At 53.8% G+C, this 17,914-nt stretch overlaps 6 protein-coding genes across 6 annotated transcripts; 4 read left to right on the top strand and 2 right to left on the bottom strand.

Annotated features, from left to right (window-relative positions):
• Positions 1 to 16: 16 nt before the first annotated feature.
• MRS44_001669 (uncharacterized protein) lies at positions 17 to 1,904 on the top strand (the record flags this gene model as incomplete). The annotated part of the gene is made up of 5 exons (XM_046284929.2): positions 17 to 117; positions 165 to 494; positions 546 to 1,067; positions 1,120 to 1,522; positions 1,578 to 1,904. 5 exons carry the CDS (start codon positions 17 to 19, stop codon positions 1,902 to 1,904), a joined length of 1,683 nt encoding a protein of 560 aa, XP_046138059.1.
• Positions 1,905 to 3,140: 1,236 nt separating this feature from the next.
• Positions 3,141 to 5,141, top strand: MRS44_001668 (uncharacterized protein; the record flags this gene model as incomplete). Its single annotated transcript, XM_065623785.1, has 4 exons — positions 3,141 to 3,675; positions 3,725 to 4,021; positions 4,071 to 4,314; positions 4,361 to 5,141. 4 exons carry the CDS (start codon positions 3,141 to 3,143, stop codon positions 5,139 to 5,141), a joined length of 1,857 nt encoding a protein of 618 aa, XP_065480205.1.
• Positions 5,142 to 5,406: 265 nt separating this feature from the next.
• MRS44_001667 (uncharacterized protein) lies at positions 5,407 to 6,950 on the bottom strand (the record flags this gene model as incomplete). The annotated part of the gene is made up of 2 exons (XM_046283816.2): positions 5,407 to 6,362; positions 6,416 to 6,950. 2 exons carry the CDS (start codon positions 6,948 to 6,950, stop codon positions 5,407 to 5,409), a joined length of 1,491 nt encoding a protein of 496 aa, XP_046138061.1.
• A 1,574-nt stretch (positions 6,951 to 8,524) lies between these two features.
• MRS44_001666 (uncharacterized protein) lies at positions 8,525 to 12,410 on the top strand (the record flags this gene model as incomplete). The annotated part of the gene is made up of 2 exons (XM_046270467.1): positions 8,525 to 11,894; positions 11,947 to 12,410. The coding sequence occupies 2 exons, from the start codon at positions 8,525 to 8,527 to the stop codon at positions 12,408 to 12,410; spliced, it is 3,834 nt and encodes a 1,277-aa protein (XP_046138062.1).
• Positions 12,411 to 14,172: 1,762 nt separating this feature from the next.
• On the bottom strand, positions 14,173 to 15,134 carry MRS44_001665 (uncharacterized protein; the record flags this gene model as incomplete). Its single annotated transcript, XM_065623784.1, has 5 exons — positions 14,173 to 14,205; positions 14,257 to 14,334; positions 14,396 to 14,642; positions 14,699 to 14,773; positions 15,121 to 15,134. The coding sequence occupies 5 exons, from the start codon at positions 15,132 to 15,134 to the stop codon at positions 14,173 to 14,175; spliced, it is 447 nt and encodes a 148-aa protein (XP_065480204.1).
• A 1,123-nt stretch (positions 15,135 to 16,257) lies between these two features.
• On the top strand, positions 16,258 to 17,832 carry MRS44_001664 (uncharacterized protein; the record flags this gene model as incomplete). Its single annotated transcript, XM_046270543.2, has 3 exons — positions 16,258 to 16,282; positions 16,430 to 17,161; positions 17,216 to 17,832. The coding sequence occupies 3 exons, from the start codon at positions 16,258 to 16,260 to the stop codon at positions 17,830 to 17,832; spliced, it is 1,374 nt and encodes a 457-aa protein (XP_046138064.2).
• Positions 17,833 to 17,914: the final 82 nt, after the last annotated feature.

Here is a 17,914-nt window from a genome sequence, read left to right as displayed (position 1 = left end):
AGTAAATCCTTCCACCATGGAGTCGACAGTCGAGGCGCGAACCAAGCTCGCCTACAAGAATCGGTGGAGGACTCTCTACAACAACCCCAAGCTCATCGTCATCGCCCTCTTTGCCTCGTCCGTCTCCCAAGACAATATTTCTTTCAAAGACTAACCTTCCACAGATTCGGTGGTTTCGAGTATGGCTACCAGCAGGGTGTTCTCGGCCAGTCCCTGGTCATGACTCGTTTCAAGGACAACTTCCCCTCCGTCGTCGAGTCGTCCAGCGCTACTGGTTGGCTCACCTCCATTCTGCAGCTTGGTGGTATCCTGGGCTCACTGTCCGCTGGTGTCCTCGGTGAGGTCATCTCAAGAAAGTACACCATGTTCTCGGCCTGCTGTTGGGTCATTCTGGGCAGCTACCTTTACGTCGGCGCCACATACCACAACCCTTCCATGCTCTACGCCGGCCGATTCTTCACTGGTATCGGTGTCGGAACTTTCTCCGGTGTTGGGTGAGTATTAGCTATGTTATGCGTGAGTGTTTGACTAACAGCCATCAACAGCCCCCTGTACAACGCTGAACTGTCGTCCCCCGAACTCCGAGGTTTCCTCGTCTCCTTCTATCAGTTCTGCACTATTCTCGGTATTATGCTTTCGTTCTGGATCGGATATGGCAGCAACTACATCGGAGGTCACGGCGATGGCCAGAGCAACCTCGCTTGGATGCTTCCCTCTATCATTCAGGGAATCCCCGCCGTCCTCCTTGCCCTTGGAATCTGGTGGCTCCCTTTTTCTCCCCGATGGCTTGTCAAGAAGGGCCGTGATGAGGAGGCCATCAAGACCCTCTCATACCTCCGCAACCTTCCTGTCGAGCACGAACTTATTCAGGTCGAATACAAGGAGATCAAGGCTGAGTCGTTGTTTGAGCAGCGTGCTTTTGCTAAGCAGTTCCCCAACCTGGCGGCCAAGGAGCAGGGCAACATGTGGGTGCGAGAGTTTGCCCAATACTACAATATCGTGCGAACCTGGGACAATTTCAAGCGAGTCGCCACGGCTTGGCTGGTTATGTTCTGGCAACAGTGGAGGTAGGTTGAGACTGCCAATAAAGGAAGGAGCCAGATTGCTAACGGAAAATAGCGGTATCGACGCCATTATCTACTACGCCAGTCAGGTCTTCGAGCGACTCGGTCTGACCGGCGGAACTCAGGCTCTGCTTGCCACCGGTGTTACTGGTGTCGTTTTCTTTGTGTCGACCCTTCCTGCCATGGCTATTATCGATAAGGTGGGCCGCAAGCCCATGTTGTACGCCGGATCGGTCGTGATGTGGTTTTCCATGGTGATCGCCGGAATCATCGTCGCCAAGTTCCAACACGACTGGGAATCTCACGCGGCAGCTGGCTGGGTAGCAGTTGCCTTCATCTGGGTCTATGTTGGAGCATTCGGAGCCACATGGGGGCCAGTTTCGTGGACTTTGGTTGCTGAAATCTTTCCTCTATCTATCCGGTCGAAGGGTTCTTCGATCGGTGCGTCGAGCAACTGGGTATGTTTTCACACCTTCCAGATTGGGAAACAACGATTACTAACCTAAAATTAAGCTTAACAACTTCGCGGTTGCCTTCTATGTTCCCCCCATGTTCGAAACGCTCGAATGGGGCACATACATTTTCTTCGCCGGCTTCCTCGCATGCAGCATCGTCTGGCTTTATTTCTGCCTTCCCGAGACTAAGGGAGCCACTCTTGAGGACATGGACCGTATCTTCGGAAGCCGAACTGGCGAGGAGGACGCCAAGATGCTGGACGAGGCGCGTCGCGATGTCGGCCTGGGACCTGAGTTTGAGATTGACGCTCTCAAGGCGGAGAAGATGCTTATGGAAGGCGAGGAGGCTGATGCCAGACCTACTTCTCACCATGAGAATGCCTAGATAAAATGATTGTGTAGCAGTATATCTTGGACTGGTTTCTGAACGAGTGTTACTCGTGGAGCCTAAAGGAATACGAGATTTGGTTTATCCAAGACGGTGCCAACTAGCCGAATGAGTCGATATGAACTTTATGAAGAACCGCAACATATACAACTCCAAATGTCCCCAATTTGTGCACAAATAAATACAACATACTCAGGAAGGAGACTCTTGATATCCCAAGTCGGGACGTGAAGTCCATTCATGACTAACACGCTTGTGGGGGCAAAACAATGTTTAGAAGAGACTTGACCGTTTTGTCATCCTAAGAGTGCTATCTTGAGGACCTTTCGACTTTTATAGAACCGTTAGATCTCTTTAAGATGACCTATTTAAAGACAACCATAAATACTTACAAAAATCATCTGGGGAAGAGCTCCCTGATTGCCAAACCGTTGCTGGCCCGCCAACGGTCGGCTAGTGGGCCCACCTTAGCCTTATCCTTATCACCACCAAAAATCTGTCGCAGAGAATTTTCCTTGAACAAACATCACCATGGATGCGAACCACAACAGCAACAAGCATGCTCCCACGAGTCTCCACGACCTGGTCGCGGCATAATCATTCTTGTTTGCTTCCAAAAGCGTAGGTATATCTTTTCTTTTTATCTCCCATCTCCGCAGCGTTCTCCCTCACAGCCACTCCCCCCTCCTCACGAGTCTTCCTCGCGAAGGTCTTCTACGGACGGCACGTTTTGTGTTATCCGCCTGAAGTAGGCTGAAGGGTGATTTAACAGCGAAAAGGGAAACTCTCCTTCGGGGGACGTTTTCTTTGCTGCTGTAGCTGCCAGAAGAAAAAGGGCCATCATAGTCCGCGTCTGTTGGGTCGCCCATTTCGGTGGGATTGACTTTATTCTACACAGGCGAGGCTCCAAGCGCTCCGACATTTCCGTGTCTCGTTGGTTTTGACCGTGTCACGCTTTGACACGTGCTTTATGATTTGGTGTTTGTCATTGGAGGAAGAGGTTCTTCAATCAGGGTTCTGTCAAGTGGAAACTATGTATTTCTATGCTCAACTACGTCATTGAGCTTCACTGCAGGCTTATCCTCAGATCATTTGTTCAATCAATCCAATTCATGCACAGCAACCACCTCCCATGCTTGAGACCGCCTCTTGATATGCCCACCGTTGTCACATTCGATTTTGCAGCACAACCACCATCTATAGAGCAACTCGCCCAAAATCACACCCTCCAACATGGCTGAAGAGTCCAAGTTCGGCCAACTCCCCCTCAGCACCAAGGGCCCTATCAACTGTGCTCTCACCGGCGCATCCCTCCTCAACACTCCCTATCTCAACAAGGGCTCTGCGTTTCCTGTGGAGGAGCGCCGCAAATTCAACCTCACCGGCCTGCTCCCCCAGGGCGTTCAGACGCTTGAGCAGCAATGCAAGCGTGCGTACGATCAGTACTCGACCCGGCCAAACGATCTAGCCAAGAACACCTTTCTCACCTCACTCAAGGACCAGAATGAGGTGCTCTACTACAAGGTGGGAAACACAGCTTCAGCGGTGGAGAAGGGCCGTACTGACCGTTACAAGCTGATCCAGCTCCATTTGGATGAGATGATGAGCGTTGTTTACACTCCAACCGAAGGCGACGCTATCCAGAACTACTCTCGACTGTTTCGACGCCCAGAAGGCTGTTATCTTAACATTCATGAGCAGGATCAAGTCCACGACAACCTGGCCCAGTGGGGAAACGCAGAGGATATCGACTACATCGTAGTGACTGGTCAGTTACCACTCAACCATAAAGAAATATTCACTCACAAGCATCACAGACGGCGAGGAGATCCTCGGCATCGGTGACCAAGGCGTTGGAGGCATCCTCATCTCGGTCGCCAAACTAGTCCTCACCACTCTCTGCGGAGGCGTCCACCCAAACCGCACTCTCCCTGTCGTCCTTGACTGCGGGACGGACAATGAGGAGCTCCTCAACGATGAGCTGTACCTGGGCCTCAGAGAGAAACGTGTCCGCGGCGAAGAGTACGGCAAGTTTGTCGACACCTTTGTCCAGTCGGCAAGAAAGCTGTATCCAAAGGCATACATCCACTTTGAGGACTTTGGTCTCAGCAACGGTCAGTTTCTTTACCATGGCAAATTCGATCCATCCTAACGTACATGCAGCGAGACGTCTTCTGGACCGCTATCGCCCAGACTTTGCCTGCTTCAACGACGATGTCCAGGGCACCGGCTGCGTGACCCTTGCCGCCATCATGGCAGGCCTCCACGTCAGCAAGCAAAAGTTCAAGGACCTCCGCATGGTTGTCTTTGGAGCCGGAAGCGCCGGTCTCGGTATCGCGGATCAGGTGCGAGATGCCATCGCAACCGAGGGGGACATCAGCCATGAGGAGGCATCGAAGCAGATCTGGTATGTTTACTATTAACGTTGACAAGTCTTAGCTCACACTCTGAAGGTTGATTGACAAGCCTGGTCTGCTCACGAGCAAGATAGAGGTTTCAGACGCCCAAAAGAGCTTTGTTAAGGCCGCGTCCGAGTGGAAAGATAAGGACACTGATCTTCTCTCCGTAATTAAAGCCGTCCGTCCCAACGTCCTCGTCGGCACATCCACCGTCCCCGGAGCTTTCACCGAAGACGTCATCAAGGCCATGGCCGAGCATCACGAGCGCCCCATAGTCCTCCCTCTCTCCAACCCAACAAGACTCCACGAGGCTAAGCCCGAGGATATCCTCAACTGGACCAACGGCAAGGCCCTCGTGGCCACTGGCTCTCCTTTCCCGCCGGTCAAGGGTCCCTGGGGAGAGTCCGGCTCCGAAGTTACCATCGACATCGCAGAGTGTAACAATTCGGTCGTCTTCCCGGGTATCGGCCTGGCCTGCGTGCTCTCTCGCGCGGAGCACCTGACGGACCGCATGCTCGTCGCCGCAGTAGAGGCCGCGGCCTCACTGAGCCCTGCACTCAAAGATCCAACTGCCCCTCTGCTGCCAGATGTCAACTCTGTGCGAGATGTCAGCGTTCGCATCGCTCGACATGTGATCCAGGTGGCTCTCAACGATGACGAGGCGACACAGGAGGGCATCCCTGAGGAGGATGAGGAGCTGGAGGAGTGGATCAGGGAGCAGATGTGGAATCCAGCGTACCGGCCGTTGAAGTTTGTTGAGATGGAGACTGCAACCAGAGAGGCACGAGGAGAGCTGAAGCGGGCGGGAACAGTTCATCGCACCGGTCATTTATAAGGAGTGCAGCGGGATGTAGATGAGGGACGCATCTAGAAGTGAGATAGAATAGTCAACCGGTTTATTTAGAGACTCGAGATACTATTAATGCCATCCCAGCAAAACTTGACTCCAACACTGCCAAACAGGAAACACCAATATTCAATCAGTCTCCCAGGCTAATCAGGAAGCTCTGGGAATAGTTACACTTGAGAGTCGCCAACCCCAACGCCCGACCTACCTTGCGATACAGCGCTTCTAGCGTCTATGACACTGGCAGGGGCAATCAGATCACACCAGCCCGAGCTGCCTCACCGGCATTGTCCTGAACCAGGTCCTCCATCCTCCTCTTGCCCTTGCCCAGGCCACCCTCACCGACGCCCATGCGGCGAGCAACATATCTCTGGGCAACAATGCCAACCGAGAGGTTCAGAAGCTCCTCAAGCCACTCAGCAACCCACTCTCGAGGGTCGACACCACCGCTCTCAATGATATCTCTAATCTCCTCGGGAATGTTGATTTCCGATACATCACCCTCCTCACTGGAGCGAGGGGTGAGGGGACCAGCAGAATCAAGCCACTGAACCCATCGAGCGGGGACAGTCTGGCTGACCGTGTAAAACTCAATGTCATGGACAGGGTCCAGGATAAAGACGGCGAAGCAAATGAGCTCCTCGTTCTCCTCCTGGTTCTCGACTGCGGAGGAGTCCTTCTCCTTCTCAGCAGAGGCAGTGCGAGCAAACAAAGTCTTGTCGTCATCCACAGTGATGGCCTGAACAGCCAAGAACAAGTCCGAAGTTCGGACAGGGTTGCTCTCGCTCACATCTTCAGTGGCCTTGTGCTTGGCTTCCTCCACTCCGCCGTTGGCAGCAAAGTATTCGTTCGCATACGATTCGGCGTTGGCGCGGCACAGCTTGGTTCCTTCGGCCAGACCCTTGATCAAGCCAAGCTCCCGGGGAGAATCAGCCTGCCTCCACCAAGGACCATCGTGCCATCCAGCAGCGTTGTCGGTGCTGCGTCGCGAGTGGCTCTCCTGGCCGCGCTGGACGACGAGAAGATCGCCGCCTTCGACCTGCGACATGACATGACCAAAGACATTGTGGATGAGAGGGTCAAGAGAGGGGTAGCCGACAAGATCGTGGGTGATGTGGATGAGGAGTCGCTCGTGGGAGCTGATAGGGGGCGCGAGGGTGTGGAGGATGTTGGTAAAGGTGGGAAGAGCTCGATGTCGCAGTTCATCACCTGGGTCCTCAATCAGCTTCGTCATAAGGGCGGATGTCTAGGATTGCACATACCATAGGTTCGGAGGGTGGTAACATCAAGTCCCCTGATGCCCTTAACCTGGTCCGCCCACTTCTTGGCCTCCTCGTTCTGCTGGATTTGCGTGACGGCAGCCTCTGCCTGCTTCATGGCAGCGCTGGCGGTGGACAGAATGCCACCCCACCATCCTCCGCCAGATTGCTGAGGAGCAGGCTGCGCAGGCTCAGGTGCGGCCTTCTTCTCGGCTTCATGGAGCTCAGAGCTGGTGGCACTCGGGGTGAAGCTGGCCCTCAAGCTGCGTGCGCTATCGGTGGACTTGCGAGGGTCACCAGCGGGAGGTGTCGCAGTAGATCGGCGGGCGGCATCCTTGAGCCGGGGTGTATGAGGTCGCGACGGCTGTTCAGCGGCCAGTTCGGACTCGAGGTCAGCAAGAATGTCCTGGTCGGCAATGGCCTTGGAGGCGGCAGATGTAGGCTTGGCCTTTGTGGTCTTTGTGGGCTTGGTGTCAATGCCTGAGAAGAGGTCGTCGAGGTTGTCGTCGTCGGCGGCCTTTGTCTTCTTGGGCGCCATGGTGAAGGGTGATGGCTAGTTGGGACGACGCTAGAAAGGAATTCGGTGCCGTAGAGGGCGCTTGCTGGTTAGATGGAGGTTGAAGTTGCGATGGTTGGAAGATGGAGGCGGGGGGTTTGGTATGTATGTGTATGTGTACTCGTAAGAAGGTTGTTTGGCGCCGAAACGGAAACGGCAAGGGATGGTTGGAGCTTGGGAAGGTACGAGGCAGCAAGGGTCCAATAGGCCTGGGACTGAGAGGAGACGATAGAAGAGAGCGCAACAGGGGATGCTACAACGTTGAATGGTTTATGGATAGATAGTAGGAGCCTTGGCTCCGAGTGTCGTTTCAGTTTCGAATTAATACATGATTTTAATTTCGGAGCAATTCTACAAGTTGTCAACCTCAAGAGTCGAGGTGTAATTGTGTCAAGTGTATACCTGATGGCTACAAAAAACAGATCTAGCCGCAGTGGCATCTAAGCGGGAATCAGGAACTTGGCCCAGGTACTCCCCGCGTACTGGGGCGACTTACAGCAGCAGGCCAGCCACTAACACGCAGCGATTTGCAGCAGGCGACACAGTCACGCTCTCGTCTACGCCAGTCCCGGGCGGTACTAGCGCGGCTGGCCTTGAAGATGCGGCCCCTGATTCGCCTGATGCGTCCCGAGCGGAGGAACCCCGGGGAGGTACCTTCATGGCCGGGGGGTCTCTGGCTCTGAGCCTTGTCCGGTGTTAGAGGGCGAGGCTTCACTGGCCGGGTTGGCACTAACAGCGGGCGGGTCCTTGGTCCAGCCAAGGTTGTTGGCTTATTCGGACGGACCACGACACCTCGAGAAAATCAACCTACGGAATCAAAGCCTGGCCAAAAGGAGACGAGACCGTCTTCATCACCCGCGTCTCTTGACGTATATTGCAATCACTCGCCGACGCCGCCTGGTACGGCTTGTTCTTGCTGGCTTCTGTATGCCCCTTGTTGCCTTTGTCTTGTCCTTGTTGCTTCGCTACGCTCTACTCTTTTTTGCAAGTCAAGTCGCCGCCAGTTCCCTGTACTTCAAAATTCTTTCTCTGCCCTGGCTCGCTCTTCTTACTCCAACACGCTCATCCCGGGTCTCATTCTACCTATTTCATATCCCGCCCACCCTCACTCAGCCTCGCATCGTCCCGTCTGGGTCCCCTTCTCTAATCCGCTGCGTGTCTGTCCATCTTGGGAGTAGGTCGTCTTTATTTACACGGCGCGCCCGCTACGCTCCGTGTTCTCGCATGACGCCTCTCGCGGGCCTGGCTGGCCGCTACACGTCCTTGCTGTAACATCCCAGCCTCATCCCCGTCCAGCCTGTCCTGGCTGACCATGGACCGCTCGCGACGGACAACTCATCGCCGTCGTCCCCTGGGAGCTTCAGCCTCTCCCACTTCAGCTTCGGAGGCTTCCTTTGACTTCAATTCATCCACGAGCCCCGTTGTTGCCCACACTAATACCACCCCTCAGAGTGCCAGTGCTGGCGCTCGCCGCTCAAGCAAGCCGCTGCAGCACGCATTCACCTTCTCCCCCAAGCAGTAGCCGCGGCCTCAACCCGAGGAAGCGTTCTACCACCATGGACAACTATCCCATGGCCGACGAGGACGACCACGGCCCTAGGAAGGGCGGTCACAGTCTTCGTAAGCGTGCCCGCGTGGATTACACGTTTGAGCACATCGACGACGATGTCATCGTCCCCAACTCAACCTCGTCTGCCCGCGGTAGGAAACGCAGGTCCGAGGTGACTTATGAGACGGATGACTTCTACGGCGCCGACTCCAAGAGGCGAGGCGCCTCGATGGGTGCCGATACTCCGTCGACTCGCCGGAGGAACCCGTCACGCAAGTCGAGTGAGATGAAGGCCTATCATGAGGCCGCCCTCGAAGACGATGACAATGACGTGCAAGACACGATAGAGGTCGGCGCCTACTACTCAGACGCCGATGAATCAGAGTTCCGCGAGCCCAGTGGTTCAAATCACTCATCGCCTCAAGCCAACAAGATGTCGCCAAAAACTGGCCTGCCGGCACTGCCAGCCGGTGATGCCCCTTCAAGTAACCCCAAAACGGAACACGCAATACCCGCTCCTCCTGTAGAGCAGAAGCCCTCAGGAGTGCCTCCTGCGGTGAAACCTATGGATGAAATATTACCTCAATCGGCAGAGCCTCAACCAGATCAACTTCCCAAAGTGGAACCTGAACCGGAGGCTTCAGATGCACCACAAACGCCCGCGCTGGTTGACCCTGTTGACACTGCAGCCGTTGACACTGTCGACGCTGCACCTGTCGATAACCCACCTATTGATGCTGCATTGTCTTTACCATTGACAGTGCCAGCTAACCAAGATCGGCAAATTTCACCTGCTCATTCACCGGCGCCCGAAGAGGCAGCAAACGGTGTACTTGAGGCACCTGTCAATAAGATTGTTCCTGATCCTATTGCTCCTCAAGATATTCCCACATCCCTCTCTTCCGACAACACAGACACCGACCCAACCTCCTCTTCCAACATTATCAAGGAAGAAACAAATCATCAACCACTCCATCAAGTTCCCCAATCACCAGACCAGAAACCGCCATCACCAATGCCTCAAGAGGACAAGATGGATATCGACCCGGTCGAGAAGCCCTCTTCCCCTCCCCCTCAAGACGTCGAGATGGCCGAATCTGCTCCTCTTGTTCAAGAGCCCGCACTCGCAGCATCACCAGCGCCTATCGAAGAAGCGCCTGAGACTGTTGCCGAGCCTGTCAAGACTGACACTGACATCGCTGCCCCCGCACCCGTCCAGGTGAATGGCGATTCGACTGATGCCGAACCCAAGGCTGAGCCACCAAAAGAGGAACTTCCAACGGAACTCCCAAAGGAGCTTCCAGAGGGACTTCCGGAGGGACTTCCGGAAGAGCTTGTGGAGGAGCCTCCAAAGGAAGAGCCTCAAGTCGAGGAACCTCAAATTGAAGAACCTCAAAAGGATGAGCCAGCAGATCTGGCTGTCACTGCCACTGCTACCACTGCCACCAACGACACTCCAATCTTGGATTCACCTCAGATTCCTCCCGCCAAGGATGAGCCCGTTACTGCTCCAAGTCCCGCCGAAATCAAGGCCCCAACTCCCCCTCCCCCAGCCGAAAGCGTTGAGACGCCAGCTTCTTTGGCGCCTTCAGAAACAAAATCCAGCCCTCAGAAGCCTGTAGCGACTCGACCCGCGATGGTGTTTAAGCCACAGCCAGCGCCAGTCGGGCGATGGGCCCACCTCACGCCTTACATCGATGGCGAGTACGTCTTGTACCCTGAGAGGAAGGGTCGTTCCGAAGAGGATGGCGCTACCGATGAGCCAACGCCTGAAGGCAAGGACACCGATCGAGAAGGTATTGATATGGAGCCCATGGTGGAAGACAACGACGACAATGCAGATGCCGCGGCTCCTGAAGCACCTACACCTGCGCTCAACACTCCCACCCGCGGTTCGCCTGTGCCTGATTCGACAGATCCCACAGCCTTCAACTCGCCTGCTCCCGGTGGAGACGACGGTGATGATGTGGACGTTGGCGATTCTCAAGAACCAAACGAACGCCGCTACTACAAGTATCGCAAGCTCAGAGATCCTGCCGAGTATCTCAGTGCGATTGAGGATCACGAAAACATGACGACCGAGGAACTGTTCGAAGTTCTCACTGCCATCAACGTCTCCATGGTTCAATGGCAGCAGGAATGGACAAGCCTGGGCAAGGTGGTCGACGACTACGAAAACTCTCTTCGCCGACGAGCGGCTGATGCCAAGTACGAAGCTCGCACTCGCAACCTTCACCAACACGGTGTCAACTATGAGGAGCCTGACTTTGCCGTCAAGGGCTACAAGGCCCGCGAGAAGGAGAGCATGAACGAAACTCGCTATCTCCAGGGCCAGGATCGTATTATGGCTGCTTCCTACGGCTTCGAGTACGACCCTCATCCTTCCAAGATTGGCAAGCAGAACCCCGAGACTCAGCAAGTCGGAATAATGACCCGCGGCCGATCTCTTCGAAACCAACCTCGACAGACTGCCAAGGCCACCGAGACTGAAGAAGTCACTGGCAAGCGACAGCGCAAGCCAGTTCAGCTCTTTGACCCTGCCACACAGGACACCAGCCGAAGCTCCACGCCTGTACCAACCCGCGGTGGTCGCCGTCGCAAGAACGCCAATGGCGATGAGGAGACGCAGACCAACCTTTCTGTCAGCTTCACTAACGAAGTGCCCTCGGACGCTGAGGCCGCTCCCAAGACGAGGCGCAAGCGTGGCCCTCGTGGCAAGGGTGCCGTGCCAAACATTGTCGAAGACCTTGCGCCTACGCCTGATGCTGAGGAGACTACACCGCAGCAATCACCTGCCAAGCCTACTCGTCGCGGCCGTGGCAAGCCTGCTGTCAAGTACGAGGAAGCAGACCCCAACGAGTTTGTTGACGAGGAGCCTCAGGAGGAGAAGCCACCCATCCGCCGACATCTCCTCACCCTCAAGATTCCCAAGGGAGGCAGCAAGCACTTCAGCGAGCCCGCTTCAGCCATCACCGACAATGGCGAGTCCCGTCCGACCACAGCCTCATCGGAGGAGTCCTCGCACACTGCCGAATCGTCCTACTCGTTCCGGCCTAAGCGACAGAAGCGTTTCCGCGACGACCCCGATGAGACTGAGGAGTCTTCTCAGGCACCTCCCAAGAAGCGAGGCAAGCGAGCCAGCGCCGCCGCTATCACCAGCGAAGTTCCTTCTGCCGCCCCTACGCCTCTGCCTCCCGCCGAGTCGGCACAGACCCCCAACAGCCGCAAGGTTCAGAAGATCAAGGTTGTTCGGTCTGGCCTGGAGACCAAGAATGGAGCACCTGCCCCTACTCCTACCCCTGCCGAGGAGGGTGAGGAACCTCAGAAGGACTACAAGTCGATGACCAAGTCGGAGAAGATGTCGGCATCTATGAAGAGTGAGTTGCTTGGGTGGATTATGTATGCTCACCTCAAACTAACACATCACAGACCGTTGGGCCAATGGCAACATGGCTGGCGCTGTCGAGAAGCGCAAGGCTACTCTCGCCGCCAAGAAGGCCGCTCAAGCTGCCGCCGAGCAGAGACTGGGAGTCGTCGCCCCCAAGCCCAAGGGTAAGGCCGCGGCCAAGCGAGAGGCTGCTATGAAGTTGCAAATGCAACATCAGATGCAGGAGCAGCAGCAACAGGCACAGCAGCAGATGATGCAGCCGCAGCCTCAGCCACAAATGCATCCTCATCAGCACCAGCATCCTCATGGACATCCCCAGCACCCGCTCCATCTCCAGCAGCAGCCTCAGCTTCACCAGCCGCACCCTCAGCATGCCCCTCCTCCCCCTCCCCCTCCACCCCATCAGGCTGGAAACCCGCCCTATATGCACGGTCACGCCCACAGCCACAGTCACAGCCATGGCCACAGCATGCCCGGCATGGGATACCCTTACCAGCAGATGTGAGGAGACACAAGTTTATAATGCACTCCAATATCTGGGCATGTCCTCGATATGAAACCTCAGACGCAGCATCATGCATCAAAAGCAAACAAAACAAAAACAAAAGTCACAAAAAAATTCATCCCTCGAGCACCCGAGGATCATTCATCCAATCGCTCGATGTAACATGTTCACAAAGCATCACGGGACTTTGCATCAAGGTCCCTTCCCAAGGTACATACAGCCAACCACTCTGTATACTATGAAAGGACTCACTCGGAAGGGGGGTTTTTTGGATGCTCTCGTTTCGCATTTTTTTCCTCATTACTTCTAGTTCCTGTACACTAGACTCATAGTTGTCTCTTTTCGTTTTCCTTTGCCGTATTCCTTTGCTCTTTTCTTTTTCCAGTCTATCTGTTCTCAAGCTGCATGGTATTGGCTTTGCATAATGATTCGGCAACAACACGCGAAGGGGGAGAGGAGGGCCGAACATGAGAAATGGAGGGTGGATGTTATAAATGTGATAGCAAGCGCGATACGAAAAATTTCAATGTCGACTTCTCGACAAATTCTAGTCTTTTGCTTCGTGAATTGACCGTTGATGCAGTCCGTGACATGGAACCAAAGAAGTGTGTGATCTAGCGAACCAACTGATTGACATGATCTTGAAGCTATTCTCGTTGGGTATCTATCCATATGTGTTTACATCATGGCAATATTAGAGCAGAGCAAGGTAATCCAAGTCAAAGGATACCTATAATAAAGGGATCTGAATTACCATGTATTTATCCAATCCTCATCCTGTGATGTGTGAAAGAATTACCTAAGGTGGGGTTGTTGAAACTGTGAACCTTTGTGGTGTGAATGAGATCAAACAACCTGGAAAATTTGATACCTCTCCAGGGCCCAGCGACGGCGTTGCACCAAACAGCGATAACATTTAGTGGTCCCGTAGATGATTTGGTAACTGATTCCATGTCTTTTTCTCGCTATGGCACTGTACAGGGATGATGCCCTTGATTTTACCATGATGGATGCCATAGGGTAGCGTGGATGGATATTGGGAAGAAAATGTTGGACACACCAACTTGGCTACCTACCAACCTCTGTAACACCCATTTATCCTCATATCTCATCATAAGAATTAAATAAATAATGTAGGCCCTCATCAATTCTTACCAAGGACTGGATAAGTATATACTTAGACACTAATGAGGACTTACTAATGGATAGAGAGTGGCCCCAGGTGTGCCTAACATTGGATCTATTCTCCTAATGTTGCGCGCAACAGACTCCTCTTCTACGCTTCCCTGTAACTTCACATGCAAAATCGTCCAATGGGCTCATACCAAATTCAATACCTTGCAAAGAACAGTAGCAACTGTCATGATGCCTGATTCTCCATCATCATGTCTACAGCGAGCAGACATATTCGCAGCACACACAGTCACAGCATCGGGTCTCGTTCAAAGGAAATGCAAAACCCAAAAGCGAAAAAACACGCCGCCAGGAAAACCAGTTTTTGAAGTGACTTTTGTTTTGTCCCTGATGTGATGCCTGGTAATGTGAATCATTCCTTACACGCCGCAACCGAAATGCAAGAGCCTGCCAATCCAGCGACCTTGACCTTCTTCCCCATGTCTCTCCCCCAGCCTTTTCCCCCGGCGATGTATTATTCACGGGGAGAAATAGGAGGGGGGCGAACTTTCTAATTCGCGCTCTAGCTTGATCGCATTTCAGGACAGAACCACGCCTTTTGTCTTTCCTTGACCCCCAAGCAAGCACCTTACATGACAACACCAGAGTTGCTGGCAATACGCTGGGATTGGGTTAGCAGATGGAACTGTGAGAGAGCAGAGAGATAACTTACGGGCCACAGCTCAGCAGCCTCCTTACCGACGGGGCCGGTGATGGCAGAGCCCTTCATCTCACCCTTGGGGTTGACGATCTGCACGTTTTCGTTAACCAACCAAATCCAAATATTTGTAGCACATCAAACCAAAACATACCACACCAGCGTTGTCCTCAAAGTACAGGAAGACACCGTCGAATCGCTTCCAGGGCTTGGACTGTCGGACGATGACGGCGGGGTGGACCTTCTTTCGGAGCTCGGGCTTTCCCTTCTTGACGGTGGCCATGACCATGTCACCAACACCACCGGCGGGCAATCGGTTCAGGCGGGCGCCGATACCCTTGACGGCGATGATGTAGAGGTTTCGGGCACCGGAGTTGTCGGCGCAGTTCATGACGGCACCGCTGTTGGGCTGGTTAGCGCTTCGTTCGTCGACAGCTTGCTTCGTGGGCGGACGTACACAGGGAGACCCAGGGTCATCTTGAGCTTGCCACCAGGGGCACCACGCCTGTAGAGAGCATCGTCAGTCTGGTGTCTTGGAGTTCATTGTTGCGTCTCGCTTCGGTTTTCTCTGCCAAATTTCTGCCACGGCGCCCTCGAGTTGGAGATCGTCATTGTCGTCGAATGGTCGAGCTGTAATTTTTCAGACAGCAGGTGTGCTCGTGAACGGTACCGTCGCCGTCAAGTGGTCGAGTCGACGATGCCGTGCTGAGCTCGAATATTTCGTCGTTTTCGTGTGCGCGGCGCACCGATCACGTCGATTCCCTCCCACCCCGCCATGAAATTTATCCAGCTTCCCTCTCGCGCGCTCCTCTCAAGTTCCGGTGGCAGAAAATTGGCAGAGAAAATGTCGACGATGAGCCCGCAAAGAAGAACACTTACGAGAGCTTGGCCATTGTGTCTGAGGGGGTTAGTGTGGCGTTACTTCGTAAAGAGTCGTACCGGGTCTCGAGATGCCGTCGTGAACAAGAGCTTTTCAGGCGAAATTTTTCCAAACAATGAGATAGATGTGTGGGGTGAGAAACCCTATGGGAAGCGAATGGGTCTTGTGCACGTGACTGGGAGGTGGTCTTGAGAGAAGGCTCCAGGTGGCCAATGAGGATCCACCTTGAAGAACCACGGCATCTCCCTTGGTGAAGAGAGTTGCTCAACACTATCAGCCATGACGATGACGAATTTTGTTTGTTGAAGAGGGGTTGATGTATTTGAATTGTTTTTCTCGTTTTGCGTCTAATTCTCCCTTTTTCACTCTTTTCTACCAAGCTCTTTGCACAATCTTGCACCACAGCCAAACATTCAAGCACATCAACACGGCGCTACTCACACCTCGACTCCACTCAAACCGCAGCCCCCGTCGAACCACCAATCCACCACACACCCACGCACCCAACCAGAACCCATCTCTCCAAGCCCTGATTCCACAAATCCTCCCGTTGATAAATCGATTTTCGAGACGCCGACCTCAACGTCAAACGGGCCAGATGCCCGGGCGAAGCACGCCCGGTTAGCTCAATCGGTAGAGCGTGAGACTCTTACGAGTTCACCATCTCAAGGTTGCGGGTTCGACCCCCGCATCGGGCTGTTCCTATAACACTATAATCATGATTGAGAAGTGCTTTCTTTTTTTGCCGTTTTTGCCAATTTTGGTGGTGGTACTTGGACATTTGTGTGTGGCGGAGTGATGACTTTTTGCCAGAGGGACATATCATTGCGACATTGACAAGTACATATAAACGTATAAACCAATACGAGTAATGTGATCTCATTGATACCCCAATCTTGTGTGTAGCTCTCAAGAAACAACCCTGTAAGAAGCTGAACGGAGGCCAGCCAACTCCCTACCCTAACACACACCAACGTTGTAGAATTTCCGGTTTATACAAGAGACGGATGCTTGTTGACAATATTCTATTGGCATCTATACGAGGGGATGGTTTGACCCCTCTCTCTTGAAAATATCTTGAAGCATGCTGTGTATACTTCGAACTTCAGAGAAGGCTTTGAGTGCCAAACATTAATATGCCGAAGAAGGCTATTGGGAAGAGTACGTGAGGGTGATTTCTTGTTCCAAACATCAATAACTTCATTATATATAAAGCCGCATTCTCTGACTAAAAAAGCTCATTCATCAACCAGCAGAATATCTACCTACCCATTTCTCTTTAAACGCACAATTTTGATATAAACACAGCTCACTCACCACCGGCCGAACCGGCCCCGTCCCCGCCGCTTATTCTCGGCCGCAGCCCCCGCCTCCACCGATCTTTCGGAGCCGATGAACCGCCATCTGAAACGGACCTCGGCACGACGTCACCCCCCAGCCCGCGCTTCAAGTCCTCACATGCTCTCCCCTCAACCCTCACAACCCAACAATCACCCATGCCTCCTCCGCTCAATGCCATTGGGCGCCCGCTCTCCCAGCTGCTTCTCCGCAACGGCTCTAGATGTAGCTTTGTTGTTCCCCGGCCTGCGCAGCGTCTTGCTCCTTCAATACTCATCATGGCCTCGAAAACTCAGAAACGACCGTCTTCTTCTTCCGCGGGCAAGCGTCCGCTGTCTGAGCCACGACCTAGCTCTTCAGTCCTCCTCGTCTCGCCCGTTAACGACGTGTTGCTGCTGCACCGCGTTCACACTTCAACATCCTTTGCCTCGGCGCATGTCTTTCCCGGCGGAAACCTGGACCCTTACCACGACGGTGTGATTCCCGCCGTGGAATCACCAGAGAGGCATCAAGATGGGCTGGCGTACAGGATCGGCGCTATTAGAGAGACGTTTGAAGAGACGGGCATCTTGCTGGCTAAAAAGGACGGCGGGTTGATAAACCTGAGCATCGAGGAGCGGGACGCGGCGAGGAAGCAGATACACGGCAACCAGGTCAAGTTTCTCGAGTGGTTGAAATCCGTAGGCGCTGAGCCAGACCTGGGTTCGTGTGTGGAGTTGCGTTGACTGAAAACGAGAGAGCTGATGGTTGTGATAGATGGCCTTATCCCCTTTACACGCTGGATCACACCCACCATAAACGCAAAGCGTTTCACAACGCAGATGTATCTCTATATGCTCCCTCTAACACGCGGCAACATGCCGTCTGAGATGCTCATTCCAACTCCCGACGATGGCATTGAGCATACCGCTGCGCTCTTTGCCCCAGCCAAGACCTTCCTCTCCCGCGCAGCCGACAACTCCATTATCCTGTTCCCTCCTCAGGCCTATCTCCTCACCCTCGTCTCTGACATATTTACAAGCCGATCTGGATCCCTGGAAGAAGGACCCCTGCAACTTGCCGCCCAGCGGAAGAAGCTTCTCTCCTTTCTCAAGAGGACACCGACAGCAGAGACAGAAAAGGGCAAGGAGCACAAGACGGCATCCATCCCGTGGGGCGACAAAGTCATGAGCCCTCACAACCTCTTTATCAGAAAAGCGGATAAGAGAGTCGTTTTAGGACTAGACAAGCCTGGACCGGAGCTTAAGGGCTCGGAGAGGGGAGGAGACTGGGAGCGAGTGGTTCTCGTCAACTTTGGCAAAGGCGGGCCGACCAGCGTTGAGGTCCGGAGGAGAGGATGTCTTGGAAGAGGAGAAGAAGAGCCAAGCGAGTAGCGAGAAGTTATAGATGCTAGAAGCTATATATGCTCCTTATTCGAACCACCAATTTGGCTGTATTCAGAGTGGACGTTTGTCT

This window comes from Fusarium solani (genome assembly GCF_023522795.1).
Source record: "Fusarium solani strain SB1 chromosome Unknown bctg00000000, whole genome shotgun sequence".
In the NCBI taxonomy this organism is placed as follows: Eukaryota; Fungi; Ascomycota; class Sordariomycetes; order Hypocreales; family Nectriaceae; genus Fusarium; species Fusarium solani.
The sequence above is the reverse complement of the archived record's forward strand: the minus strand, read 5'-3'. Positions and strand labels throughout refer to the sequence as shown.